This window comes from Phacochoerus africanus, chromosome 8 (assembly GCF_016906955.1).
Source record: "Phacochoerus africanus isolate WHEZ1 chromosome 8, ROS_Pafr_v1, whole genome shotgun sequence".
NCBI classification, from domain to species: Eukaryota; Metazoa; Chordata; class Mammalia; order Artiodactyla; family Suidae; genus Phacochoerus; species Phacochoerus africanus.
In genome coordinates this window covers 88,339,921-88,365,250 of record NC_062551.1, presented here as the reverse complement: position 1 = coordinate 88,365,250, position 25,330 = coordinate 88,339,921, and the positions used below count along the sequence as shown (strand labels likewise).

Sequence of the window (25,330 nt, the reverse complement as noted above, 5' to 3'; positions counted from 1 at the left end):
TTCTAGCAAGTTCCCATCTGGTGCAGCACATTAAGTTTCCAGTTTTGTCACTGTGGCTCAGGTTGCTACTGTGGTGGGAGTTCGATCCCTGGCCTGGGAACTTCCGTATGCCGCTAGAGCAGCCAAAAAGAAAAAATAAACAAAAAATTAACATGGATGAGAATGTCTCCAAATTGTACCAGCATAGGACTTCCCTTCGTGGCTCAGCAGTTAATGAACCCAACTAGGAACCATGAGGATGTGGGTTCGATCCCTGGCCTTGCTCATTGGGTTAAGAATCTGGTGTTTCCATGAGCTGTGGTGTAGGTCACAGACGTGGCTCAGATCCCACATTACTGTGGCTGTGGTGTAGGCCGGCAGCTACAGCTCTGATTCAACTCCTGGCCTGGGAACTTCCATATGTCTAGGGTATGGCAAATTAAATAAAAAAATAAATAAATTGTAACAGCATAAACCCCTTTTATCATGCTTCTACCATGAACCTCATGTTCTGACAGACTATCTGCCAAAAAAAATTTCTGCATTTATTCATGTTCCCTCTTTTTTTGCACCACACCCATTCCTGGCCCAGGAATGGAACCTGCACCACAGCTGCAGCGACAATGAATCCTTAACTGCTGCACCACAAGAGAATATCCTTCATGTTCCCTTTCCATTGATTTTTTTTCCTTTTTTTATGGCTGTACTCACCACATATGGAAGCTCCCAGGCCAGGGATTGAATCCAAGCAGCGGCAATGCCAGATCCTTAAATCCACTGTGCCAGGCAGGGGAATTGAACCCCTGCCTCCGTTATCAACCCAAGCCACTGTGGTTGGATTCTTAACCCACAGCACCACAGCAGGAATTCCATTTTTTTTTTTTCTTTTTAGGGCTGCACTTGCAGCATATGGAAGTTCCTAGGCTAGGAGTCAAATTGGAGCCGAAGGTGCCAGTCTATACCATAGCAACTCGAGATCTGCGACCTACACCACAGCTCACGACAACACCAGATCCTAATCCACTGAGTGAGGTCAGGGATCAAATCTGCATCCTCATGGATACTAGTCAGGTTTGTAACCTGCTGAGCCACAATGGGAACTCCTCCCATTTTTAATTATTAAATATTAGGCCAGAACTTCTGATAAAGATTCTCAAAAGTCTCAAAGTGACCACAAAGCATTTCATTCTAAAAGTTCCCACTGTGTTGGAGTTCCCGTCGTGGCTCAGTGGTTAACGAATCCGACTAAGAACCATGAGCTTGCGGATTCAATCCCTGGCCTCACTCAGTGGGTTAAGGATCTGGCGTCGCTGTGAGCTGTGGTGTAGGTTGCAGACCTGGCTCTGATCCCGTGATGCTGTGGCTCTGGCATAGGCCGGCGGCTACAGTTCCGATTCGACCCCTAGCCTGGGAACCTCCATATGCCGCAGGAGCAGCCCTAGAAATGGCAAAAAGACAAAATAAATAAATAAATAAAAGTTCCCACTGTGGTGCAACTGGATTGCCAGCAACTCTGCAGTCAGATTCTTGGCCTAAAGTGGTTAAAGGATCCACGTTGCCACAGCTATGGCACAGGTCACAACTGTGGCTCAGATCTGATTCCCTGGCCTGGGATCTTCATATGCCTCAGAGTGGCCAAAAAAGAAAAAAAAAAAAAATTACATTCTAGCCAAGAGCAAGGAAACCTGACTTATTTGGTCTTACAACTTCCTAGGTTAGGTATTGATAAATATTGAAAATGAGGTCAGCTCTTAATCCTTGTTATTGTCTCCACAGACACCTGCAGTCATAAAGCACTGCACTAAGTGCTATCTCTCTGAATCAAGTCAGGAAAGTGCCTTGAAGTCCTTAGAGAGCCTCATCCCTCCTACCTCCACCTTCAATGAGAAAAAAAACTCAGACCTATTTTTTAATGCATAACTTTAGAACGCTGGTTTGAGGAAAACTAGAGCAAACCAGGAGCCAGAGCCAACCTGTGCACTCCTGAGGGCCTAATATGTCGTCTGCCTTGACAGACTGAAAATAACAAAAGCAGTAAGTCATAAGAGCAAAAGCTACTATTCACTGACAGTTGGTGTTTTAAATATATTATCATACGTATCCCCTCAACCTCCATTATGCAATAGGCACTCCTGTCTTCCTTTTATTTTTATTTATTTTTGAGCCACTCCTGTGGCATGTGGAAGTTTCCAGGCCAAGGATGGAACCCATACCACAGCAGGGACAACACTGGATCCTTAACTCACGGAGTCATAAAAGAACTCCCTTGACTTTTTTTTCTTTTTTAGCCACCCTGAGGTGTACAGAGTTCCCAGGCCAGGGATCAGATCTGAGCCATAGTTGCGACCTATGCTGTAGCTGTGGCAACGCCAGATCCTTAACCCACTGTGCCGGGAGGGGATCAAACCTGCGTCCCAGCATTCCCGAGACATCGCCAATCCTGCTGTGCCACAGAAGGAAAAACAAGGCTCAGAGAGGCTAAGGGGCTTAATCAGGAACACAAATCTAAGTGGTAGAGCAGGAATTCAAATCAAGACACCAAATCTCATTCTCTTGCTTCAGTATCAAGCTGCTTCTCTAATAAGAGCCCTCTCTGCTAAGAGTGGAGCCTGATCACTAGCCTATATAAGTTGAGGGCCTAAAGTCCCTAAAGCAAAGGAATTTCTCACCCTAGAAGAAAATAAGACCCTGCCAATTCAGGGATTAAATATCTCACTTAGATGGGACAGCAGCTCCTGGAGTTGCGGGGAGCAAAGAAACTTAATGCTTCAAAAAAGGTCTCTATGGTTCTGTAGTCATTACCACTGCATACTTATTGTAAACAAATAACTTTCTGCCTTGGGAATCAGACTACCTTGTGGCCAATAGCAACAAAACAAGTGCCACCAAATTGCTGATATTTGGAATAAGTTATCATAAACTAATCAAAACCACCTCTGGATAATATTGTTACACTGTTTTATTTATTTATTTATTTTTTGTCTTTTTAGGGCCAGACCTGAGGCATATGGAGATTCCCAGGCTGGGGGTCAAATTGGAGCTGCAGTTGCTGGCCTACGCCACAGCCACAGCGATGCCAGATTGGAGTCGTGTCTATGACCTACACCACAGCTCAGGCCAATGCTGGAGCCTTACCCCACTGAGTGAGGCCAGGGATCAAACCCAAGTCCTCATGGATCCTAGTCAGATTTGTTGCCACTAAGCCACGACAGGAACTCCTCTTCCCAAATTTGAACATATTCTACCCCATAGCTAAAATAATCCCCATAATTGCTCTAAACTGAATTAGGCTTCTGTGATGAGACCTGCTCTGAGTTTCAAGGCCCAGGGGGCAGGGGCAGAATCAAAGATTATATCATCTAGAGTCTGTCCTAATACTAACAAAGTGAGAGCAGTTGAATGGAATGACCTCTAGCCCATTTTACAAAAGAAAAATCTGAGGGGAAGTGACTTGACCAGTCAGTTAAGAGTCAGAGCTGGGACCTACATCGCCTGTGTTTACCTCCCAAGTGGGTGCTTTCTCCATTACAATAATTACAGTTTTGGGGGGACAGTGTTAGTGACCCTAAATGGACAAAGTTCAATCTCTTCCTTACAATCAGAAAACAAAGAAAACCAGACGTGAGAAAAAAGAAGCGCTCTGGCACCCTTAGGAAGCCATGGAAATCAGGTACCAGCTAAATGGGGGGTACAAGGAAAGGTCAGGTAAGCCTCGCTGACTGAAAAAGAAATCCACCTGCAGGCTTGAGAGCAGGGGGGGAACGGAACGGACTTACATCTCTGCATCTGCTTGCTGTACTCAGACATGTTATCTGGGCGGATGGAGCGCAGAAATTTAATGTAGTCATCACTGTGGTACTTGGTCATCTCCTCAGCATTGGCCTTGTGAGGGCGCTAGAGCACACAGAGGAAAAAAGCATGTTATTCTTGACCGCTGCCACCTTCACTCAGCGTTGAGCTACCCTGCTGCACCTGGTAAAAAGAAACTGCTAGTTAGATTCAGGCCTCAAGAAATTTACAATCTGGTTGAACAAGTGAGATTATAAAAGGAGGAGTTCCCCTCATGGCACAGCAGAAACGAATCTGACTAGGAACCATGAGGTTGCAGGTTTGATCCCTGGACTCACTCAGTGGGTTAAGGATCCAGCATTGCCATGAGCTGTGGTGTAGGTCCCAGACTTGGCTCAGATCCCGCATTGCTGTGCCTCTGGCATAGGCCAGCAGCTGTAGTTCCAATTTGTACCCTAGCCTGGGAACCTCCATATGCCTTGCATGCAGCCCAAGAAAGCAAAAAACAAAACAAAACAAAACAAATCAATAAATGAAAATAAAAAATTGTTTCAAGGAAGTTCCCTTGTGGTACAGCAGGTTAAGGATCTGGTATTGCCACAGTTGTGGCACAGGTCGCAACAGCAGCACGGGTTCAGCCCCCACAAAAAAAAAAAAAAAAGGAAGAAAGAAAGAAAAAAGTTATTTTACGTGGGGTTTTTTTTGGTCTTTATAGGGCTGCACCCACAGCATATGGAAGTTCCCAGGCTAGGGGTCTCCCACTGGCCTACGCCAGAGCCACATCTTCAACCTACAGCACAGCTCATGGCAATGCCAGATCCTTAACCCACTGAGCGAGGCCAGGGATGGAAACTGCGTCCTCATGGATATTGGTCAGATTCATTTCCACTGAGCCAGGACAGGAACTCCTGTTTCGAGGTTTTGTATTTTTTTTGTTTTGTTTTGTTTTGCTTTTTAGGGGCATATTGGAGGCATGTGGAGATTCCCAGGCTGGGAATGAATCAAAATTACAGCTGCCGGCTACAACCACAGCCACAGCCACAACCACACCAGATATGAGCTGCGTCTGCAACCTATACCACAGCTCATGGCAACACTGGATCCTTAACCCACTGATTGAGGCCAGGGATCGAACCCCCAACCTCATGATCTCTATAGTCATATTCATTTCTGCCGCACCACAACAGGAACTCCCTATTTTAAGGGTTTTGTTTGTTTGTTTGTTTTGTCTTTTTGTCCTTTTTTTTAGGGCCAAACCTGCGGCATATGGAGGTTCCCAGGCTAGGGGTCTTATTGGAGCTGTAGCCGCCGGCCTACACCACAGCCACAGCAACGCTAGATCCAAGCCAACTCTGCAACCGACACCAAAGCTCACGGCAACACCGGATCCTTAACCCACTGAGTGAGGCCAGGGATCAAACCCACAACCTCATGGTTCCTAGTCAGATTTGTTTCCACTGTGCCATGACAGGAACTCCCCTGTTTTAAGTTTTTAATTGTGGTAGCAAGTCTATCTCTTGAGCCTCAATTTTCTCATTTACTAAATAGTGATAGCAATATTTTCCTCACAGGGAAGTTGTGAGAATTTAATGAGACTGTAAAATCTCTTTATAAATTGGAAAGGGCCTTATAAATGATTACTTTTTAATATGAAATATAACAATACAAAATTATAACCCAAATGGCTCTAAAAAGGAAGAAAGGATGACTAGTAATAACTGAAATAAATGGGAAATCCTTTATAAATCATCATCATACCAACAATTCCTTTTTTTTTCTTTGCTTTTTAGGGCCACACCCATGGCATATGGAGGTTCCTAGGCTAGGGGACAAATCGGAGCTGCAGCTGCTGGCCTATGCCACAGCCATAGCAACACAGGATCCGAGCCGCATCTGTGACCTACGCCACAACTCATGGCAACGCCAGATCCTTAACCCACTGATTGAGGCCAGGGATCGAACCTGAGTCCTCACGGATGCTAGTCAGATTCGTTTCCATTACGCCATGACAGGATCTCCCGTGGTTATCCCAATATTCTGATTAAACCTTTCCTCTTTAAAAAAATTATCCTCCTCTCAGAGTTCCTGTTGTGGCTCATCAGGTTACAAACCTGACTAGTATCCATGAGGATGTGGGTTGGATCCCCAGCCTTGCTCAGTGGGTTAAGGACATGGCATTGCCATGAGCTGTGCTGTAGGTTTCGGATGTAGCTCTGTTCCCACACTGCTCTGGGTGCGGTGTAGGCTGGCTGCTACAGGTCTGATTCGACCCATAGCCTGGGAACTTCCATATGCCTGGGTTGTGGCCCTAAAAAGCAAAAAATAAAACAATTCTTTTCCTCTCATCCCTTAAAAGTGGGTCTCCTTCAAAGATAAATCTCTTCTAACTACCAATACTTTTATACTTTACAAAGCATTTTCAATATAGCTAATATTAATTGTTTACTCTATACCTGTCACTGATTCTTACAACCCTTTAAAGTTCATACTGTTAGTATCTTCACTTTGCAGAAACTACAGCAGAGAGGGGTGAAACTTAATTTGTCCAAGGTTACACAGCTAGTAAGCTGGAACGGGAACCCAGAGGTTGACTCTAGGTACTTACTCTCATTTAGTCCTCACTTACAATGAGGAATATTAACACTGAAAGATAGATACTGTATATAAAAAAACACTCATAGTGAAAAAAGCAAGAACTGGCTCCAAATATGAAGTTGTTTTTACTACACTAAATCCTCTACACTCTTGGCAATATTGTCAAAGCATCTAGATAGGTGACCCCTAGACTCTCACTCCACCCTGATCTCTGTCTGTCCTGAGCCTCAGATTCATAATTCCAAAAGCTTCCCAGCCAGCTCCCCTCATGAATTGCAGAAGTGCTTCAAATTCAACTGGACATAACAACTTGTTGAGAACCTAGAGGTGTTCAAATTTAACTTAACTTCCAGAACTTCTCTTAGGCTATTTTTGTTAAGGATACCAACATCCAGGAGTTCTCACAAGCTTAGCAGTAACGAATCTGACTAGTATCCAAGAGGACGCGGGTTCAACCCCTGGCCTTGCTCAACAGGTTAAGGATCTGGTGTTGCTGTGGCTGTGGCATAGGCTGGCAGCTACAGCTCCAATTCGACACCTAGCCTGGGGACCTCCATTGCCACAGGTGCAGCCCTAAAAAGACAAAAAAAAAAAAAGATACCAACATCCACTCTGGCTGAAAACCTAAGTGTCATCTTGTCTTTTCTTGCCTTCATTTCAATCCATTGCCAATCCCGTTCATTATACTTCCATAATCTTGACTGTATCCACCACCTTATTGCTCCTATGCTCTTCTTGCCAAGGTTTCCTATTCTCCCCACCATCCACTCATTTGCTCAGTACAGAAGCCAGAGTATCACCCTTGAATCCTCCTCCTTCATCAATTACATTCAGCTTCTCTTGAAACAACTGGCAATACATCTGTCAAATCTGTCTACTTCTGGAGTTCCCATTGTGGCTCAGCAGTTAACGAAACCGACTAGCATCCATGAGGATGCAGGTTCAATCCCTGGCCTGGCTCAGTGGCTTAAGGGTCCCGTGTTGCTGTAGCTGTAGTGTAGGCCGGAGGGTACAGCTCCAATTAGACCCCTAGCCTGGGAACCTCCATATGCCACAGGTATGGCCCTAAGAAGACAAAAAGAAAAAAAAAAAGTCTATTTCCTTCCTCAGGCCACTACATTTTTTTCTTTTCTTTTTTTGCTCTTTAGGGCCACACCTGTGGCATATGGAGGTTCCCAGGCTAGGGGTCAAATAGGAGCTACAGCTGCCAGCCTAGGCCACAGCCATGCAGATCCAAGCCATCCAAGCAACATACACCACAGCTCATGGCAACACCGGATCCTTAACCCACTGAGCAAGGCCAGGGATTGAACCTGCAACCTCATGGTTCGTAGTCCAATTGATTTCCACTGTGCCACGATGGGAACTCCCTCTTTTTAAATTTATTTTATTTTATTTTTTTTAGGGCCTCATTTTGCGCCATATAGAAGTTCCCAGGCTAGGCATTGAATCTACAACTGAAGCTCACAGCAACATCAGATCCTTAACCCACTAAGCAAGGCCAGGGATCAAACCTGCATCCTCATGGATACTAGTCAGGTTCTTAACTCACTGAACTACAACAGGAACTCCAACATTTCTTTTCTTTTTTTTAGGGCCACACCCACAGCATATGGAGGTTCCCAGGCTAGGGGTCCAATCGGAGCTACACCTGCCAGCCTATACCACAGCCACAGCAACACAGGATACAAGCTGCATCTTTGACTTACACCACAACTCACGGCAATGCTGCATCCTTAACCTGTTGAGCAAGGCCAGGGATCAAACCCACAACCCCATGGTTCCTAGTTGGATTTGTTTCCACTGCGCCACGACGGGAACTCTCCCAACATTTCTTTTCTTAAACTAGGTGATATTAGTAATAATGGGATTCTTTATACCCTATACATATTTTATAAAAATTCTCTCTCATAACTACTCAATATTTTATAAAAACATTCAAAAAAAAAGAACAGAAGGCGATGAATAAGAAGGCTGGGAATATTCAAAATTAGCATCCAAAGCAAGGAAGCAAAGCAGGATTCTTAATTATGTAAATAGGAAGGTGCCTGGATGAAGAGTGAGGATTTAGATTCTGGGAGAGACTAATTAGTTGTGTAGAAACAAAATTGGAGGAGAACTAAAGAGGACAAAGCCATGTGAAAAAGATTTCAACAAACATCCCCTTCACAGAAACTTTTTTTTTTTGGGCCAGGCCTGAGGAACTCAGAAGTTCCCGGGCCAGGGATAGAACCTGAGCTACAGCTGAGACAATGCCAAATCCTTAACTGCTAAGGCCATTAGGGAACTCCAGGCAGAGAAACTTCTATGAGAAGTCTAGGCAGCTTCTTTCAGAACTGACTCTCAGGAGTTCCCGTCATGGTGCAGTGGTTAACAAATCCAACTAGGAACCATGAGGTTACAGGTTCGGTCCCTGGCCTTGCTCAGTGGGTTAACGATCCGGCGTTGCCGTAAGCTGTGGTGTAGGTTGCAGACGCTGCTCGGATCCCACGTTGCTATGGCCCTGGAGTAGGCCAGTGGCTACAGCTCCAATTAGACCCCTAGCCTGGGAACCTCCATATGCCACAGCAGCGGCCCAAGAAATGGCAAAAAGACAAAAAAAAAAAAAAAGAACTGACTCTCAAAAAGCTACCAATTGAGAAGAGACACTAAAAATAATTGGCTATATGTGATTTAAGAAATGGATGTTAGGATCATAGCCCAGAGAAAAGACAATGAAAGGGATGTGCAGAGAAACAATGTTTAGGGAAGAGAACTAAAGATCTGTACTCAATAAAGAGGTAGAGCAGAAATTTCCTGGTGGCACAGTGGGTTAAGGATCCAGCATTGTCACTGCTGTGGCACAGGGTGGATCCTCGGCATGGGAACCTCCACGTGCTGCAGGTGCAGCCAATAAATAAATAAATACATAAATAGGTAGAGCCAGAGAAGGAAAAAAAAAATCACAGGAGAGAAAACAAGGTCTAAAGATTTCAGAAAGAGATTATACTGGGGTTTTGGTTTAGAAGCTTATGGTTAGAAAACCACACAGAGAAGTATATCCAATAAAGTACTAATTATCTCCTATGACAGTCACTGTGTTGCTTCCAAAAAGCCATTCTCTCCCCTCTTTCTTGGTAACAGATCGCAATTTGGTTGGGGGTTAATGCACCCAGCCCCAAGCATCAAATGTGATTAGTCTAAGCCAATTGTTGGTGAATGGTCTAAGGATGGCAAATGACCCAATGATATTTAAGAGGAAATTTGTTAAGAAACTTCTAGGAAGGGTTTTCCTCTTTAACAAAAAATAGTTGCTGTGGCTCTGGCATAGGCCGGTGGCTACAGCTCAAATTAGACCCCCTAGCCTGGGAATCTCCATATGCTGCGGGAGCGGCCCTAGAAAAGGCAAAAAGACAAAAATAATAATAATAATAATAACAAAAAATAGAGGGTTAGGTGGGGATAGTGGACAATGATCCAAATTAGGGCTGCTGTAAGGATTAAGGAAATAATTAGTAGCCCTGACTTGGTAACTAGCAATCTTTAATAAATGTTAGTTAATGTTTCCTCTTATTTAAAGATAGAATCTAGGTAGTTCCCATAATGGCTAAGCGGAAACAAATCAGACTAGTATCCATGAGGTTCATTCCTGACCTCGCTTAGTAGGTCAGGGATCTGGCATTGCTGTGAGCTGTGGTGTAGGTTGCAGATGTGGCTAGGATCGTACGTTGATGTGGCTGTGGCACAGGCCAGCAGCTGTAGCTCTGATTCAACTCCTAACTTCCATATACCATGGATGCAGCCCTAAAAAGCAAAGGAAAAAAAATCATTTTGGAGTTCCCATTGTGGCACAGCAGAAACGAATCTGATTAGTAACCAGTAAACAAATTTGATTGAACCCGCAACCTCATATGCCACGGGTGCGGCCCTAAAAAGCAAAAAAAAAAAAAGACAGAATTCATTTTGTAGTACCTCAGCATCACTCATGGAGGTTAATACAAACCCTAGGGTATGACAAGTACTTAATAAAAACCTCCTGAAAGAAAAAAAAAAGAAATGATACTTGAGGTAACTCTTGAATATGACTAAGAGATGACTGGGTTATTTATTTATTTATTTTTTGTCTTTTTAGGGCCACACCCATGGCATATGGAGGTTCCCAGGCTAGGGGTTGAATCAGAGCTGTAGCTGCCAGCCTGTAACACAGAATCCGAGCCACATCTGCAACCTACATCACAGCTGAAGGCAACGCCAGATCCTAAACCCACTGGGCGAGGCCAGGGATCGAACCTGCATCCCATGGATGCTAGTCGGATTCGTTTTCACTGAGCCACGACGGGAACTCCCTATCTCTTATTTAAAATACTTCATTTGGGAGTTCCCGTCATGGCACAATGGAAATGAATTCAACTAGGAACCAGGATGCTTCGGGTTGGATCCCTGGCCTCGCCCAGTGGGTTAAGGATACAGCATTGCTGTGAGCTGTGACATAGGTCTTTTTAGGGCGGTATCCATGGCACATGGAGGTTCCCAGGCTAGGGGTGGAATCGGAGCTGTAGCTGCTGAGCCTATGCCACAGCCACAGCAATGCCAGATCCGATCCTCGTCTGCGACCTACACCACAGTTCATGGCAATGCCGGATCCTTAACCCACTGAGCAAGGCCAGGTATGGAACCTGTGTCCTCTTAGATACTAGTCAGATTCATTTCCGCTAAGCCATGACGGAAACTCTGGAAGGTTTTTTGTTTTGTTTTGTCTTTTTAGGGCTGAACCTGTAGCACATGGAAGTTCCCAGGCTAGGGGTCGAATCAGAGCTGCAGGTGCTAGTCTATACCATGGTCACAGCCATGCCAGATCCAAGCTGCACCTGCGACTTACACTATAGTTGTGGCAATGCTGGATCCTTAACCCACTAGACCACAATGTGAACTCCAAGAAAGTATTTTTAATCCTTTTCAAAACAAGTGTGATTTTTCTTTTTTGGCTGTACCCAAGTCATGGAAGTTCCCATGCCAAGGATCAAACTCACACCACAGTCACACCACAGCAGCCACCTGAACCACTGCAGTGACAATGCTAGATCCTTAACATGCTGCACCACAAGGGAACTCCCCATTCAATTATTAAAACACTGCTCAGCAGTTCCTGCTGTGGCGCAACAGGTTCAGTGATGTCTCTGGAGCACCACCCCAGCCTAGCACAGTGGGTTAAAGGATCCAGCATTGCCACAGCTCAGCATAGGTCTCAATTGCAGCTAATCCCTGGCCAGGAACTCCATACGTCATGGGGTTGACAACAAAGAAGAAAGATACAATATATAAAATAAAATACTGCTCAGATATCACCTCTAGGAAACATTCCAAGGTTCCCTTCCTCCTTCAACCTTCATTATCTCGGCATCCTATACTTTTTTAAATTGTTGCACTTACACACTAAATTGTAGTACAATTTATTTGTGTACATGTTGGTCTCCAGCACTAGAGTGAGCTCCTTAAAACAGAGAATCTCTATCATTTACAGTGTCTGCCACATAATAGCCACTCAACAGGTCTGATGTATGAGTCATTGAAAAAATGAGATAAGTAGGGAGTTCCCGTCGTGGCGCAGTGGTTAACGAATCCGACTAGGAACCATGAGGTTGCGGGTTCGGTCCCTGCCCTTGCTCAGTGGGTTAACGATCCGGCGTTGCCGTGAGCTGTGGGGTAGGTTGCAGACGCGGCTCGGATCACGCGTTGCTGTGGCTCTGGTGTAGGCCGGTGGCTACAGCTCCTATTCAACCCCTAGCCTGGGAACCTCCATATGCCGCGGGAGCGGCCCAAGAAATAGCAACAACAACAACAACAACAAAAGACAAAAAAAAAAATGAGATAAGTAATGACATATGGGGAATCACAGCTGATAAAGTTAGGGAGGGATGAAGCTCCCAGTAACTTACATAGATTTCCATTTTCCGGTAGAGACCATAGTTAAGGAGCAAATTGTGAGTCATGCGGATTCGGTGAGGCTTCATTGGGTGGCCTTGTCCATAATAGTAATTTCCAACATCCCCTGAAGAATAAAAGAATGGCAGTTTTAGTGACACAATTAGACATACACTCCCACTCCCAGAAGAATCCATGAATTTTTAGAACAAACTGTCTTTCTGGTTCATTCTAGGCTACAAGATTCTCCCCCACCTCAAGGAAGAATAACTCCAAAAAACAAACAAAAAAACACACCAAAAAGCAAGCGACCCTGGTGAGATCGGCACCTAAGGCTAAGGATGTCAGTGTAGCCCAATTTTTCCCCCTGGAACCCACAGGCACTAGATAGCATGAGGGGGTCATTCCAAAAGGAAGAGCAGCCAGTGAGGTAACTCACCTCACCATATCTCCAAGGAATTCACTCCCACAACAGAAAAATAACCATCACTAAAAAGACAAAAAAAAAAGGAATTCCCATTGTGGCTCAGTGGTTTAAGAACCTGACTTGTGTTCATGAGGATGCACGTTCAATTCCTGGCCTCACTCAGTGGGTTAAGGATCCAGTGCTGCCATGAGCTGTGGTGTAGGTCACAGGCAGCTCGGATCTGGTGTTGCTGTGGCTTGTGGTATAGGCTGGTGGCTACAGCTCAGATTAGACTCCTAGCCTGGGAACTTCCATATGCTGCAGGTGCAGCCCTTAAAAAAAGACCGGAAAAAAAAAAAAGAAAGAAAGAAAAGAAAAAAAAAATAACCATCACTATGCAGAATAAGTCACAGTTCACCTCATGACACTTTATGGAGTTAAAGCACATTCCCATTCATTTTCTTACTGGATTCTCACAATAACCCTGTAAAATAGTTAGGACAGGGAATATTATTCCATTCATAGATAAGAAGACTGCGCTCATCATCTCCTGCTTCATCTGTAGCAATAACCTTCTAATTGATCCCCTGCCTTCAATTCAAAACTATCTGCCACATTGTCACCAGTTATTTACATGCAGAAATTCCCCAGGCCAGGGATTGAACCTGTGCCACAACAGTACCAGAGCCACAGCAGTGACAATGCTGGATCCTTAACGCACTGAGCCACCAAAGAACTAGTCAAGGACATTCTTAATCTACTTTTCCTTAATCTACTTCCTACTACCACCACCCTGCCCCAATACACACATACACTCATTCTGCTCTAGACCTGAGCAAGCAAATCATGGCCCCTGGGCCAAATACAACCAGCTGCCTGTTTTTTGTAAATAAGATATTACTGGAACACAACCATGCCCATTGGTTTATATATTGTCTATTACTGCTTTCAGAGTCATTATGGCAGGGTTGAGTAGTTGAACAGTTACCACAGAGACCTGCCCTTATGGCACACAAAGCCTAAAATATTTACCATCTGGCCCTTCACAGAAAGTTTGCCAATCTCTGCTGTAAACACACTAGACTATTACCAGCATTCACCTTCACACCAAAGTATCCTTTGTTCAGATATTCCTTTGACCTGGAATGTCCTCCCCCCTCTCCTTTTTTAAGGCTGCATCCTAAAATAAAAGGCATAGGGGTTGAATAGCTATAAGGAACACCGGATCCTTAACCCACTGGGTAAGGCCAGGGATTGAATGTGCACCCTCATGGATACTAGTCTGGGTTCTTAACCCATGGAGCCACAATGGGAACTCCTGTCCTTTTCTTCTTCTTCTTCTTTTTTTTTTTTTTTTTGTCTTTTTAGGGCCGAACCCTCAGCATATGGAGGTTCCCAGGCTAGAGGTCTAGTCGGAGCTGCTGCTGCCAGCCTATACCACAGCCACTGCAACGCAGGATCCAAGCCGCATCTGCGACCTACACCACAGCTCACAGCAATGCCGGATCCTTAACCCACTGAGCAAGGCCAGGGATCGAACCCAAAACCTCATGGTCACTAGTCGGATTCACTTCCGCTGCGCCATGAGGGGAACTGCTGTCCTTCCTTTTCTGATGATCCTCACACTACAAAGCCCAGCTCAAGAGCTAAACACATTCCTAATCAGAACAAACGATCTTTTCCTCAAAATTCTGCATAAAGTACTTAATTTTGTTTTTTATCTGAATTATTTACATATCTATTTTGTATCCACAAGACCAGTGCTCCTAGAAGGCAAGGACAAATATGGCCTGTATATCATAGAGGCTCAATAAAGACTCAAAGAATTGAAGAGAGACTCAGAGAAGTTAATACGTTTGCTTAAGACCACACCGCTAATGAGTCATCTGGGAGTCACCCTTCTAACTCCAAATCCAGTATGCTAAAAGCTACATCGGGGAGTTCCCACTATGGCGCAGCAAGTTAAGGATCCAGCATTGTCTCTGTAGCAGCTTGGGTCACTGCCAAGGTGCAGTGGCCCAGCACAGTGGGTTAAGGATTCAGCATTGCTGCGGCTGTGGCAAAGGTTGCAGCTGCAGCTCGGATTCAATTCTTGGCCCTGATTTGATTCCTGGCCAGAGAATTTCCATATGCTGAACATGCAGCCAAAAAAAAAAAAAAAAAAAAAAACAGGTTTCCCAGGTATCTACTTCGGTTTGCACCTAATCCAGAGGGCTCTGTAAGTCTACCTGGTAGAAAGTTTCTAGAACAGTATTTCAAAACCGTGCGATCTTGCACACAAGATCTCTTCCAAAGATCTCTCCTTGGAAGTCCATTGGGGTGAGACAGATCTTTCAACACCAGTAAAAAGAAAGGTCTCAACCTCTTAAGCACTGTGATTTGGAAGTGCCAGAATCAGGCTTCATTCCAGGGAGTAATGTACTGTGGGGAATGCCACTAACATCCAAGCTACACTCCAATTTTCTTTGGCATAGACGGGGCCTGGGATAATGGGAAACTTCTAAAGAACTGGATATTTAGGATCTCACCCTTTTCTCTTTTTTTTTTTATTTATTTTTTCCCCAAAACATATTTTTTTAGTTGAAGTATAGTGGATTTACAATGTTGTGTTAATTTCTGCTCTACAGAAAATTGATTTAGTTATACATACATACATATTCTTTTTTTTTTTTTAAGGTCACACCCGCGGTATATGGAGCTTCCCAGGCTAGGGGTCAAATCAGAGCTATCGCTGCTGGCCTATCTGTGACCTGCACCACGGCAATGCCAGATCCTTAACCCACTGAGCAAAGTCAGGGATGGAACCTGCCTCCTAATGGATACTAGTCAGATTCGTTAACCGCTGAGCCATGATGGGAACTCCTACATTCTTTTTTTTTAAATATTCTTTTCTGGAGTTCCGTCATGGCACAGCAGAAACAAATCCCACTAGGAGCCATGAGGTTGTGGGTTTGATCCCTGGCCTCGCTCAGTGGGTTAAGGATCCAGCGTTGCCATGAGCTGTGGTATAGGTCGCAGACGCAGCTCAGATCTGGTGTTGCTGTGGCTGTGGTGTAGGACAGCAGCAACAGCTCCGATTAGACTCCTAGCCTGGGAACCTCCATATGCCGAGGGTGTGGCCCTGAAAAGACAAAAGACAAAAATAAATAAATAAATAAATAAACAAAATATTCTCTTCCATTACGGTCTATCATAAGACTTTTTTTTTTCTTTTTAGCGCCACACCTGTGGCATATGGAAGTTCCCAGGCTAGGGATCAAATTGAAGCTGCAGCTGGCCTACACCACAGCCACAGCAATGCCCAATCTGAGCCCCATCTTGTGACCTATGCCGCAGGAACACTGGATCCTTAACCCACTGAGCAATGCCAGGGATCAAACCCTCATCCTCACAGACACTGTGTCAAGTCCTTAACCTGCTAAGCCACCACAGGAACTCCTATCACACGGCATGAATATAGTTCTCTGTGCCACATAGTAGGATCTTGTTCTTTATTGCATTCTCTCTTTTTCTTTTTTTTGGCCACTCTACAGCATATGGAGTTCCCGGGCCAGGGATCAGATCTGAGCCCCAGTTGCAATCTATGCTGCAGCTGTGGCAATGCCAGATTCTTTAACCCACTGTGCCAAGCCAGAGATCGAACCTTCAGTGTCCTGCGGCACTGAGAGATACTGCCAATCCCTCTGCACCACAGAGGAATGTCTCTCTTTTTAAATAAGCCTTATTTTTTATAACAATTTTATTTATTTATTTTTGTTTTTTGGGTTTTTTTTTTTTTTTTTGGCCACACCCAAGGCATGTCTCAGGCCAGGGATCAAACCCACAAGACAACATTAACCAGGGCCACAGCAGTGACAATGTCAGATCCTTAACCCACTGAGCCCCCAGGGAACTCTGGCCTTTCATCCTCTCCTCTTAGTCTTTGTGAGGCCTTTACTCTCAGCCAGAACCATAAGCCAGAGGACAGCATGTAGTGGCATCCAATAGGAAACCTTGTCCCATATATACACAGACTTTGAAATGCAATAGCAGGGAAGGCAGGCAGACTGTTCCCAGGGCTCCTCAGAGAACCTTATCAGCCGTGGGGACGGGTACAACAGGTTCTCAAGGCACAGGTATGACTTTCCAGATGCAGACTCAATTTGTGGCCAGTAAGGAGTCACATGGTCATTACTATGCTATACAAATGGATTCCTCCTTACCCATGTCTCTGGCATGGGCCTTGATCCCCAGCAACTCCCCTGCCTATCAACCCAGAATCCAGGCAAGGCTGAGACTTGGGGAATGAAGATAACCTATCTAGAAAGCTAAGGGAGGGCCTGAGGGTGAGGCCCAAAGACATCAGGCTTTCCTTAACAATTTTTAATTGGGTTGCTGAGACTTTAAAAGAAATCATCCTTGGAGTTCCTGTCATGGCACATCAGAAACAAATCTGACTAGGAACCATGAGGTTGCGGGTTCGACCCCTGGCCTCGCTCACTGGGTTAAGGATCCAGTGTTGCCATGAGCTGTGGTGTAGGTGGCAGACCTGGTTCAGATCCCACATTGCTGTGGCTGTGGCATAGGCTGGCAGCTGTAGCTCTGATTGGAACCCTAGGCTGGGAACCTCCATATGCAGCAGGTGCTGCTCCAAAAAGACAAAAAAAAAAGGGAAAGAAAGAAAAAGAAATTATCCTTTTAGATACAGATGGCTCTCCCCATCCACTAACCCAGGATAAGGAAGGCCTACTGTGCTATGCCATTTTATGTAAGGAACTCGAGCATCCTTTTGATATCTGTGGTGGGGTCCTGGAACCATCCACGCGCTTTTAAACTTCTAAAAAAACATTTAAAGAGCTTTCTGCACTGTTCTCATAGTTTTTTTAGTTTAAAGGAGAGTGGCCTGAGGCCTGGAAAGGTAAAGTGACTTGCCCAATACTTCGAAGCTTCTGAATGGCGGAGCCAAATCTGAGTCCCAAACTAGTGACCTCACTGCAAAATTCACAAGTAGTTTCCCAAAAAGTAAGAAATCTCCTTTCTCTAAAGACTAAGGTCTTTATGCTTTTTCTCTTTTTAATCTTAAGAGTATGGAGATCACAAACTGTGCAAACTGATATGGCTACAAAGTCACAGACTCCAGTCTCAAACGGGCAATCCTTTGGAATTATTTTCCTGGCTCCCTCTTTCTGAACAGCTGCCTCTTCAAGATTGCTACTCTACCAATGCCCTCTCCAACTCTCAGAAAAAAATAATATTCCCTCACCTCATCTTGAAAATTCCCTCCACTTTCTCCCTATCTTCTCTTCTTCAAACTTACCTACCTTTAAACTCTTCCTTGCTACTTACCCTCTCATCCCAAAAGGAACTTCAGCTTGAAAAGCTAGTGTCCCTATCTGTGCTCTGGTTTCCATTCCCTGGTCTTCTTAGGAAACTCCATCATTACTAGCCCCTCTCCCGAACATCTTTTTTTTTTTTTTTTTTTGGTCTTTTTAGGGCTGCACCCAAGGTATATACAGAGGTTCCCAGGCTAGAGGTCGAATCTGAGCTGTAGCCGCTGGCCTACACCACAGCCACAGCAACACTAGATCCTTAACCCACTGAGTGAGGCCAGGGATCAAACCTGCACCCTCATGGATGCTAGTCAGATTCGTTTCCAATGAGCCACTATGGGAACTCCTCTCCCCAATATCTTCAACCTCTCTCCCTGTCTATTTTCCATACGAATTTGCACATACTCAACTCTTAGCCATTCTATCTCCCTCTTACCAACAACTCTCTCTCTCTGCCCCAAAAGCTGCCTTTTAAAAAAGCTCAACCTGGAGTTCCCGTCGTGGCGCAGTGGTTAACGAATCCGACTAGGAACCATGAGGTTGCAGGTTCGGTCCCTGCCCTTGCTCAGTGGGTTAACGATCCGGCATTGCCGTGAGCTGTGGTGTAGGTTGCAGACGCGGCTCGGATCCCGCGTTGCTGTGGCTCTGGTGTAGGCCGGTGGCTACAGCTCCGATTGGACCCCTAGCCTGGGAACCTCCATATGCCGCGGGAGCGACCCAAGAAATAGAAATAGCAAAAAGACAAAAAAAAAAAAAAAAAAAAAGCTCAACCTGCAACAAGCACATGAAAAAATGCTCAATATCACTGATTATTAGAGAAATGCAAATCAAAACTACCACGAGACATATCTCACACCAGTCAGAATGGCCATCATTAATAAGTCCACAAATAACAAATGCTGGAGGGGGTGTGGAGAAAAGGGAACCCTCCTGCCCTGTTGGTGGGAATGTAAACTGGTACAACCACTATGGAGAACAGTATGGAGGTACCTTAGAAAACCATATGACCCAGCAATCCCACTCTTGGGCATTTATCCAGACAAAACTTTCCTTGAAAAAGATGCATGCATCCGTATGTGCATTGCAGCACTATTCACAATAGTCAAGACATGGAAACAACCTAAATGTCCACCAACGGATTATTGGATTAAGAAGATGTGGTATATATACATAATGGAATACTACTCAGCCATAAAAAAGAACAAAATAATGCCATTTGCAGCAACATGGATGGAATGAGACTATCATACTGAGTGAAGTAAGTCAGAAAGAGAAAGACAAATACCATATGATATCACTTATATGTGTAATCTAATATACACACAAATGAACCTTTCCAAAGAAAAGAAAATCATGGACTTGGAGAATAGACCTGTGGTTGCCAAGGGGGAGAGGGAGGGAATGGGATGGATTAGGAGCTTGGGGTTAATAGATGCAAACTATTGCTTTTGGAATGGATTAGCAATGAGATCCTGCTGTGTAGCACTGGGAACTATGTCTAGTCACTTATGATGGAGCAGGATAATGTGAGAAAAAACAATGTATTACGTGTATGTGTAACTGGGCCCCCATGCTGTACAGTAGAAAAAAAATTATATTGGGGAAATAACAATAAAAAAATTAAAAATAAAATAAATAAAGTATAAAGAAATAAATCAAAAATAAATTAAAAAGTTCAACCTGGAGTTCCTGCAGTGGCACAGCAGGTTAAGAATCCAACTGTAGTGGCTCAGGTTGCTGCAAAGGTGGCAGGTTTGATTCTCGGCCTGGATAGCATTGCTGCAGCTTTGGCATAGGTCACAGCTGCAGCTCGAATTCAATCCCTGGCCTAGGAGCTGCCATATGCCAAGGGTGTGGCCATAAAAAGAAAAAAATAAAATAATTTTAAAGTTCAACCTGATGCCTCCTCTTCACCAGTCCATTCATTATTCAATATACTGCAATTTAGTTTCAGTTCCAAACCCTACACAGGAAACAGCTCCTGCCAACACTTGACCACTCCCTCCTTCTTCTGCCTATTGTAACCCAACACTTTCTGGTTCACTTACCTAACTCTGGTCATTATCTCTATATCTTTATTCATTTCATTAACAAGTATTTATTGAGAAGCTACTATGAGCTAGGCAGTTTTGAGGGCTGAGCACACAAAGGTAGACATATTCCCTTTCCCTAAGGAGCTTACTGTAAGAAGTTATGAACACATAAATGAGCAATTCCAGTGCACAGTGACAAGTGCTATGACGAGGGAATACAGAGTTTTTCTCAGTCCATTTTAGAATCCCACCCTGAACCTTCTCTTTTCACCCTGTAGAACTTCTTGAATGGGATACGAGGGTGACTGCATCCTCCTCTACAACTAAAATTATCACCTGTGTGTATGTATGTATGCTGACAATCACCAAAAATCTCTATCTTCTCATTTGTCTCCTAAGCTGCAGACGTGAATGGTCAACTGCCTGCTGGACACTTCTACTTGGATATCCCCCAGACAGCTCAACAAATATTTCTTTAAAAAACAAAACCCAGGAGTTCTCTTGTGGCATAGGGGGTTAAGGATTGAGGATTTGTCACTGCAGCGGCTTGGGTTGCTGCTGTGGTGTGGGTTTGATCCCTAGCACAGGAACTTTCATATGCAGCAGGCACAGACCAAAAAGAAAAAAAAAAGAAAAACAAAAAACAAAACCCCAAGTTATCAACTGATAGGGCCTTCCAGCATCAAATTGTCCAAAACCAGAAACTTAGGATCCTTGCTTTCCTCTTCCTCACTTCTCCATTCATGAATTTCTGTCCCAGAGTGATAGTTCTAAAGTATAAATTTGATGATGTCACTAACCTGCATACAACTTCAATGACTCACAAGTGCCCTAAGAATAAAGTCCAACTTCCTTAGGGTAGTGCGCCCAGCCCTTCAAGATCTGACCCCCATTACCTTCTCCAGCCTCATCACTTGCAACATTTTTTCTTACCCCTGCTCCCTACCTTCTAACACTGTGCCCCCAAATCTGTATTTCTGCCATACTGTACCTATACCTGCTGTTTTTCAAAGGTGCTGTCCTCTCTCTTACTTCTCATCTTGCTACCATCTTTGCCCTTCCTGAGCCTGGCTAAAAACTCCTGTTCTTCAGGTCCTAACTGAGATGACACCTCCTTCCCTGACTCCTCGGGCAAGGTGGGTGCTTCTTCTCTGTGCTCCTAGAACACTTGGAGCTGTCCTTCCTCCCATCCTGATAGTGGAGAGCAAGTGTCTGTCATCGTCTATCTGCTTCTCCAGACTAAGAGGAAGATGGCAAGTGCTTTGATCATCCCATGGCCCCAGCCCCCGAACCGCTATCTACAACAGAGGAAGCTGCTGCTCAAAAGATTTCTGTTCAACAAAAAAAGCCTGTTTTAACAGGTTGCATCCATCCCTTCCCAACCCCAGGGGTCCCAGTTTCCAGTAGCAACTGCAGGCCCCGCTGGGAGACAGGGGGAGAGGAGTTGGGGACCTCTAGGTGGTGAGCCCTGCAAGCCTCTCACCAGAACAGATGAGGAAGGAAAGAGACTGTGAGAGACCTTCGGATTCTCAGCAAGACCATGTAACCCTGCAGCCTCCTCCATCAGATTCTGCCTCCCACCTCGGACGTAGCCTCCCCTCTAGGAGGCCTCCTCAAACTCCACATCAGACTTCAGGATTCCCCACCAAGGTGACCTCACGCTTCCCCAGGAGACCCTCTCGGCCTCGACCCCCTCCCTCAGCCCCGACCTCCGTCCCCTGGGCCTCCCCCCTCAGGCTCCACCCCCTTTCCTCTTAGCCTCCTCCCTCAGCCTCGACCTTTTTTCAGCCTCCGCCCTCAGCCTCGACCTACTTCAGCCTCAGCCTCCTTCTCTGTGCCTCCTCCCTCAGCCTTTCCCTAACGCCTCAGCCTCCTCCCCTCGGATCTTCTCGGCTCCTTCTCCTGGATCCCGCCTGGCCCGGTCCTGCCCCGCCCCCGCCCCCGGCGCGAGGACTGTACTCACCGTCGTAGTAGTAACAGACTTTCCTCTTGGTGCCCTGAGTCTGCGCCATCTTGCTCGCCTCCCGTCCCTCCCGTCAGTCGGTCCGTCCGCCCTCCCGCCGGCGGCTCCGCTCAGCGTCCGACCAGCGGGCAGGGGGCGGGCCTTCAGTGCGCTCCGCCCGTCCCCGCCCGGGCTCACCTATAGCCGCGCAGCCCGGGCACCGCTCCAGCCAATCAGCGGCGCCGGGACGGCCCGGAACTCGGCGGGGGGCAAGGGCAGCCCGGCGAGGCCTCCGAGGGCCCCCTGGGCCTGTACCAAGGTCCGCGACAGGGGGGTGGGGCTGCCCCGGGACCGTACCACTTGTCCCGGGGGAAGAAAGCCGAGCTGCAAACTTCGCTGTCCCATTGGCGTTGGAAGCTCACTCGGAGGTCAGAGGCCAACTTTGGCATTTGACAGAGAATCAATGGAGGCCTACGGTGGGAAGTGACTTGCGTAAGGTCACTCAGCTAAGTTTGGAGGAGGAGAAATAAATTGACAAAGAACAGGAAACTGCTGTAGGCCAAGGGCTTTGCCATGGCTTTACCGACATTATCTCAGTGTCTCTCTTATGCCTCATGATGGCTTTAGAGGGGGGCTTTTTAATCCCCATTTTACAGATAAGGGTAATGAAGTTAAGAACTTCATGACCTCCTCAGAGTCACACAGTTAGTAGTCACATTCAATTTTCAACTGTAGGTTTTTGTTGTTCTTGCTAATTTTTTTGTTATGCCTACCATGGACCAGAGAGGCTCCTAAGTAAGTGGCAGAACCCAGCCATTCTCACTCTAAAGCCTACCTTCCTGGTGCTGTCACCTAGAATGACTAAGGAGTGCCTTTAAACTTGGAGGAAATTAGGAGTTCCCATCGTGGCACAGTGGAAACGAATCTGACTCTGATCCATGAGGTTGCGGGTTAGGGATCCAGTGTTGTGGTGAGCTGTGGTGTAAGTCGCAGACATGGCTCAGATCTGGCATTGCTGTGGCTCTGGCATAGGCCAGCGGCTACAGCTCCGATTAGACCCCTAGCCTGGGAACCTCCATATGCTGCTGGTGTGGCCCTAAAAAGACAAAAAATAAAATAAATAAATAAATAAACTTGGAGGAAATCAATGGTCCCCTTATGCTGGAGCAGAGTTCCTCATGGATAATTCTTTGTTGTCAGGTAATTCTGTGCACTGTTGGGTGCATCCTTGGCTTCTACTCATTAGATGCCAGTAGCACTCCTCCCCGAGCTGTGACAACAAAAAGTGTCATTGTAAAATGTCTCCAGGTCAAGAGGGGAGGGTACTCATGGTCCTATAGTCAATATGATATATTTTTATGCCTCTTTACAGTTTAAAGACTGTTTGGGTACTTGTGTTCCTTACTTGGGAATTGCATTTAGGCCATTAATTATAAAGCTAACAGGGCAATTCTCCTGTACAAGCAGCAAAGGACCAGGAAATAAACCCTCTTCCCAGTTCTGTATTTCTCTTTCCTAACTAGGAAAGTTTCTGGGCCTCCATTTCCCTCTTAGTAAAATGGAGAGTATGAGAATACAAAATTCACCTACTCTGGAGTTCCCATCGTGGCGCAGTGGAAACGAATCCAACTAGGAACAATTAGGTTGCGGATTCGATCCCTGGCCTTGCCCAAGTGGGTTGGGGATCTGGCATTGCTATGAGCTGTGGTGTAGGTTGCAGTCGTGGCTCAGATCTGGCATTGCTATGGCTGTGACATGGCCATAAGCTGTAGCTCCAATTGGACCCCTGGCCTGCGAACCTCCATTTGTGCGGGTGAGGCCCTGGAAGTTAAAAAAAAAAAAATTCACCTACTCTGCGGCTGCAGCAGTGTCCAAAGGAGGAAGTGGGCGTGGATTAGATGAGGTCATGGGTGTGGCAGCATTTTATAAAATGCAAAACAGGAATCACACACTTCAAGATGCCTACAGAGGTCAGGCAGGTGGTGTAAATGAGTGGGTTTAAATTATATTTATGTTACTAATATTAGTTTGATTCAGGCACTTTGCTTTTTTTTTTTTTTGTCTTTTTGCTATCTCTTGGGCCACTCCCGCGGCACATGGAGGTTCCCAGGCTAGGGGTCGAATCGGAGCTGTAGCCACTGGCCTACGCCAGAGCCACAGCAATGCGGGATCCAAGCCGCGTCTGCAACCTACACCACAGCTCACGGCAATGCCGGATCGTTAACCCACTGAGCAAGGGCAGGGACCGAACCTGCAACCTCATGGTTCCTAGTGGGATTCGTTAACCACTGTGCCACGACGGGAACTCCTGCTTATTTTTAAAATTGAATTCTTTTTCACTTTCATAAGGAAGTATGTCCTTCCCCCATCTTTCTTCAAGCACACTGCCATCTTCAGGAATCTTTCATTTTCTCACTTTTTAATGGAAATATGGGTGCAGAAAACCATTTCGTCTTCCTCTTTGTTACAAGAACAACAGCACAATCATGATGATAAATAGCCACTAACCCTCAGTTTCTTTTTTTTCTTTTTTTGTCTTTTTAGGGCCGAACCCAAGGCATATGGAAGTTCCCAGTCTAGGAGATGAATCAGAGCTGCAGCCTACACCACAGCTACAGCAATGCAGGATCAGAGCTGCGTCTGTGACCAAGACCACAGCTCACAGGAACACCGGATCCTTAACCTACTGAGCAAGGCCAGGGAGAGAATATGCATCCTCATGGATACTAGTCAGGGTTGTTACTTCTGTGCCACAACGGGAGCTCCGTCACTCAGTTTCATTGTCTGGAAGCCATAAGGTGTGCCTCCAAAAGGACAGGTAAGCCCAAAGGAGCCAAATCTTCCTGTTTTTTCAAGAGAAGGTGGAAATCTGGAGTTTTATGTAAGACCCCCCCAATTTTTATAAACTGACTGCTAACTCCATCTATTTTCAAGACAGCAGTAAGAGCCATCCTTTTAAAATGTAAGTCAGATCATGTCTTGGCTCAACACAAATCCCTGCAAAGCCTCCTCAAAATGACTCCTGAAAAGGCCACAAGGCCCCAGGCCTCTTGGGTTTCATCCCGCTCCCTCAGGTCACCGTTACCACTCAGAGCTTCCCGGGCAAGCTTTCAGCCTCAGGCTGTTCCCTCTCCCTAGCTGCTCCTTACCCAGATCTTGTGACTCATTCCCTCACCTTCTCCAAACCTTTGCTCAAAAATCACCTTCTCAATGAGCCCTTCCCAGACAAGCGTCTTTGAAACTACAAACCTCCCCCAAACATGACATTCCTTTTTTTTTTTTTTTTTTTTGGCTTTTTATGGCTGCACCCACAGCATATGGAAGTTCCCAGGCTAGGGGTCTAATCAGAGCTGTAGCTGCCGGCCTACACCACAGC

General features: G+C 45.6%; 1 protein-coding gene across 1 annotated transcript in view; it reads right to left on the bottom strand.

Annotated features, from left to right (window-relative positions):
* HDAC1 (histone deacetylase 1) overlaps window positions 1–22,125 on the bottom strand; it is a 35,344-nt gene extending 13,219 nt beyond the window's left edge. The window contains exons 1-3 of the mRNA XM_047793063.1: window positions 21,976–22,125; window positions 12,279–12,391; window positions 3,756–3,873 (exon numbers count right to left, since the gene is read on the bottom strand). Of these exons, the coding sequence (XP_047649019.1) occupies window positions 3,756–3,873; window positions 12,279–12,391; window positions 21,976–22,024 (280 nt within the window). The 5' untranslated portion in view covers window positions 22,025–22,125. The remainder of the gene's footprint in view (window positions 1–3,755; window positions 3,874–12,278; window positions 12,392–21,975) is intronic.
* Window positions 22,126–25,330: the final 3,205 nt, after the last annotated feature.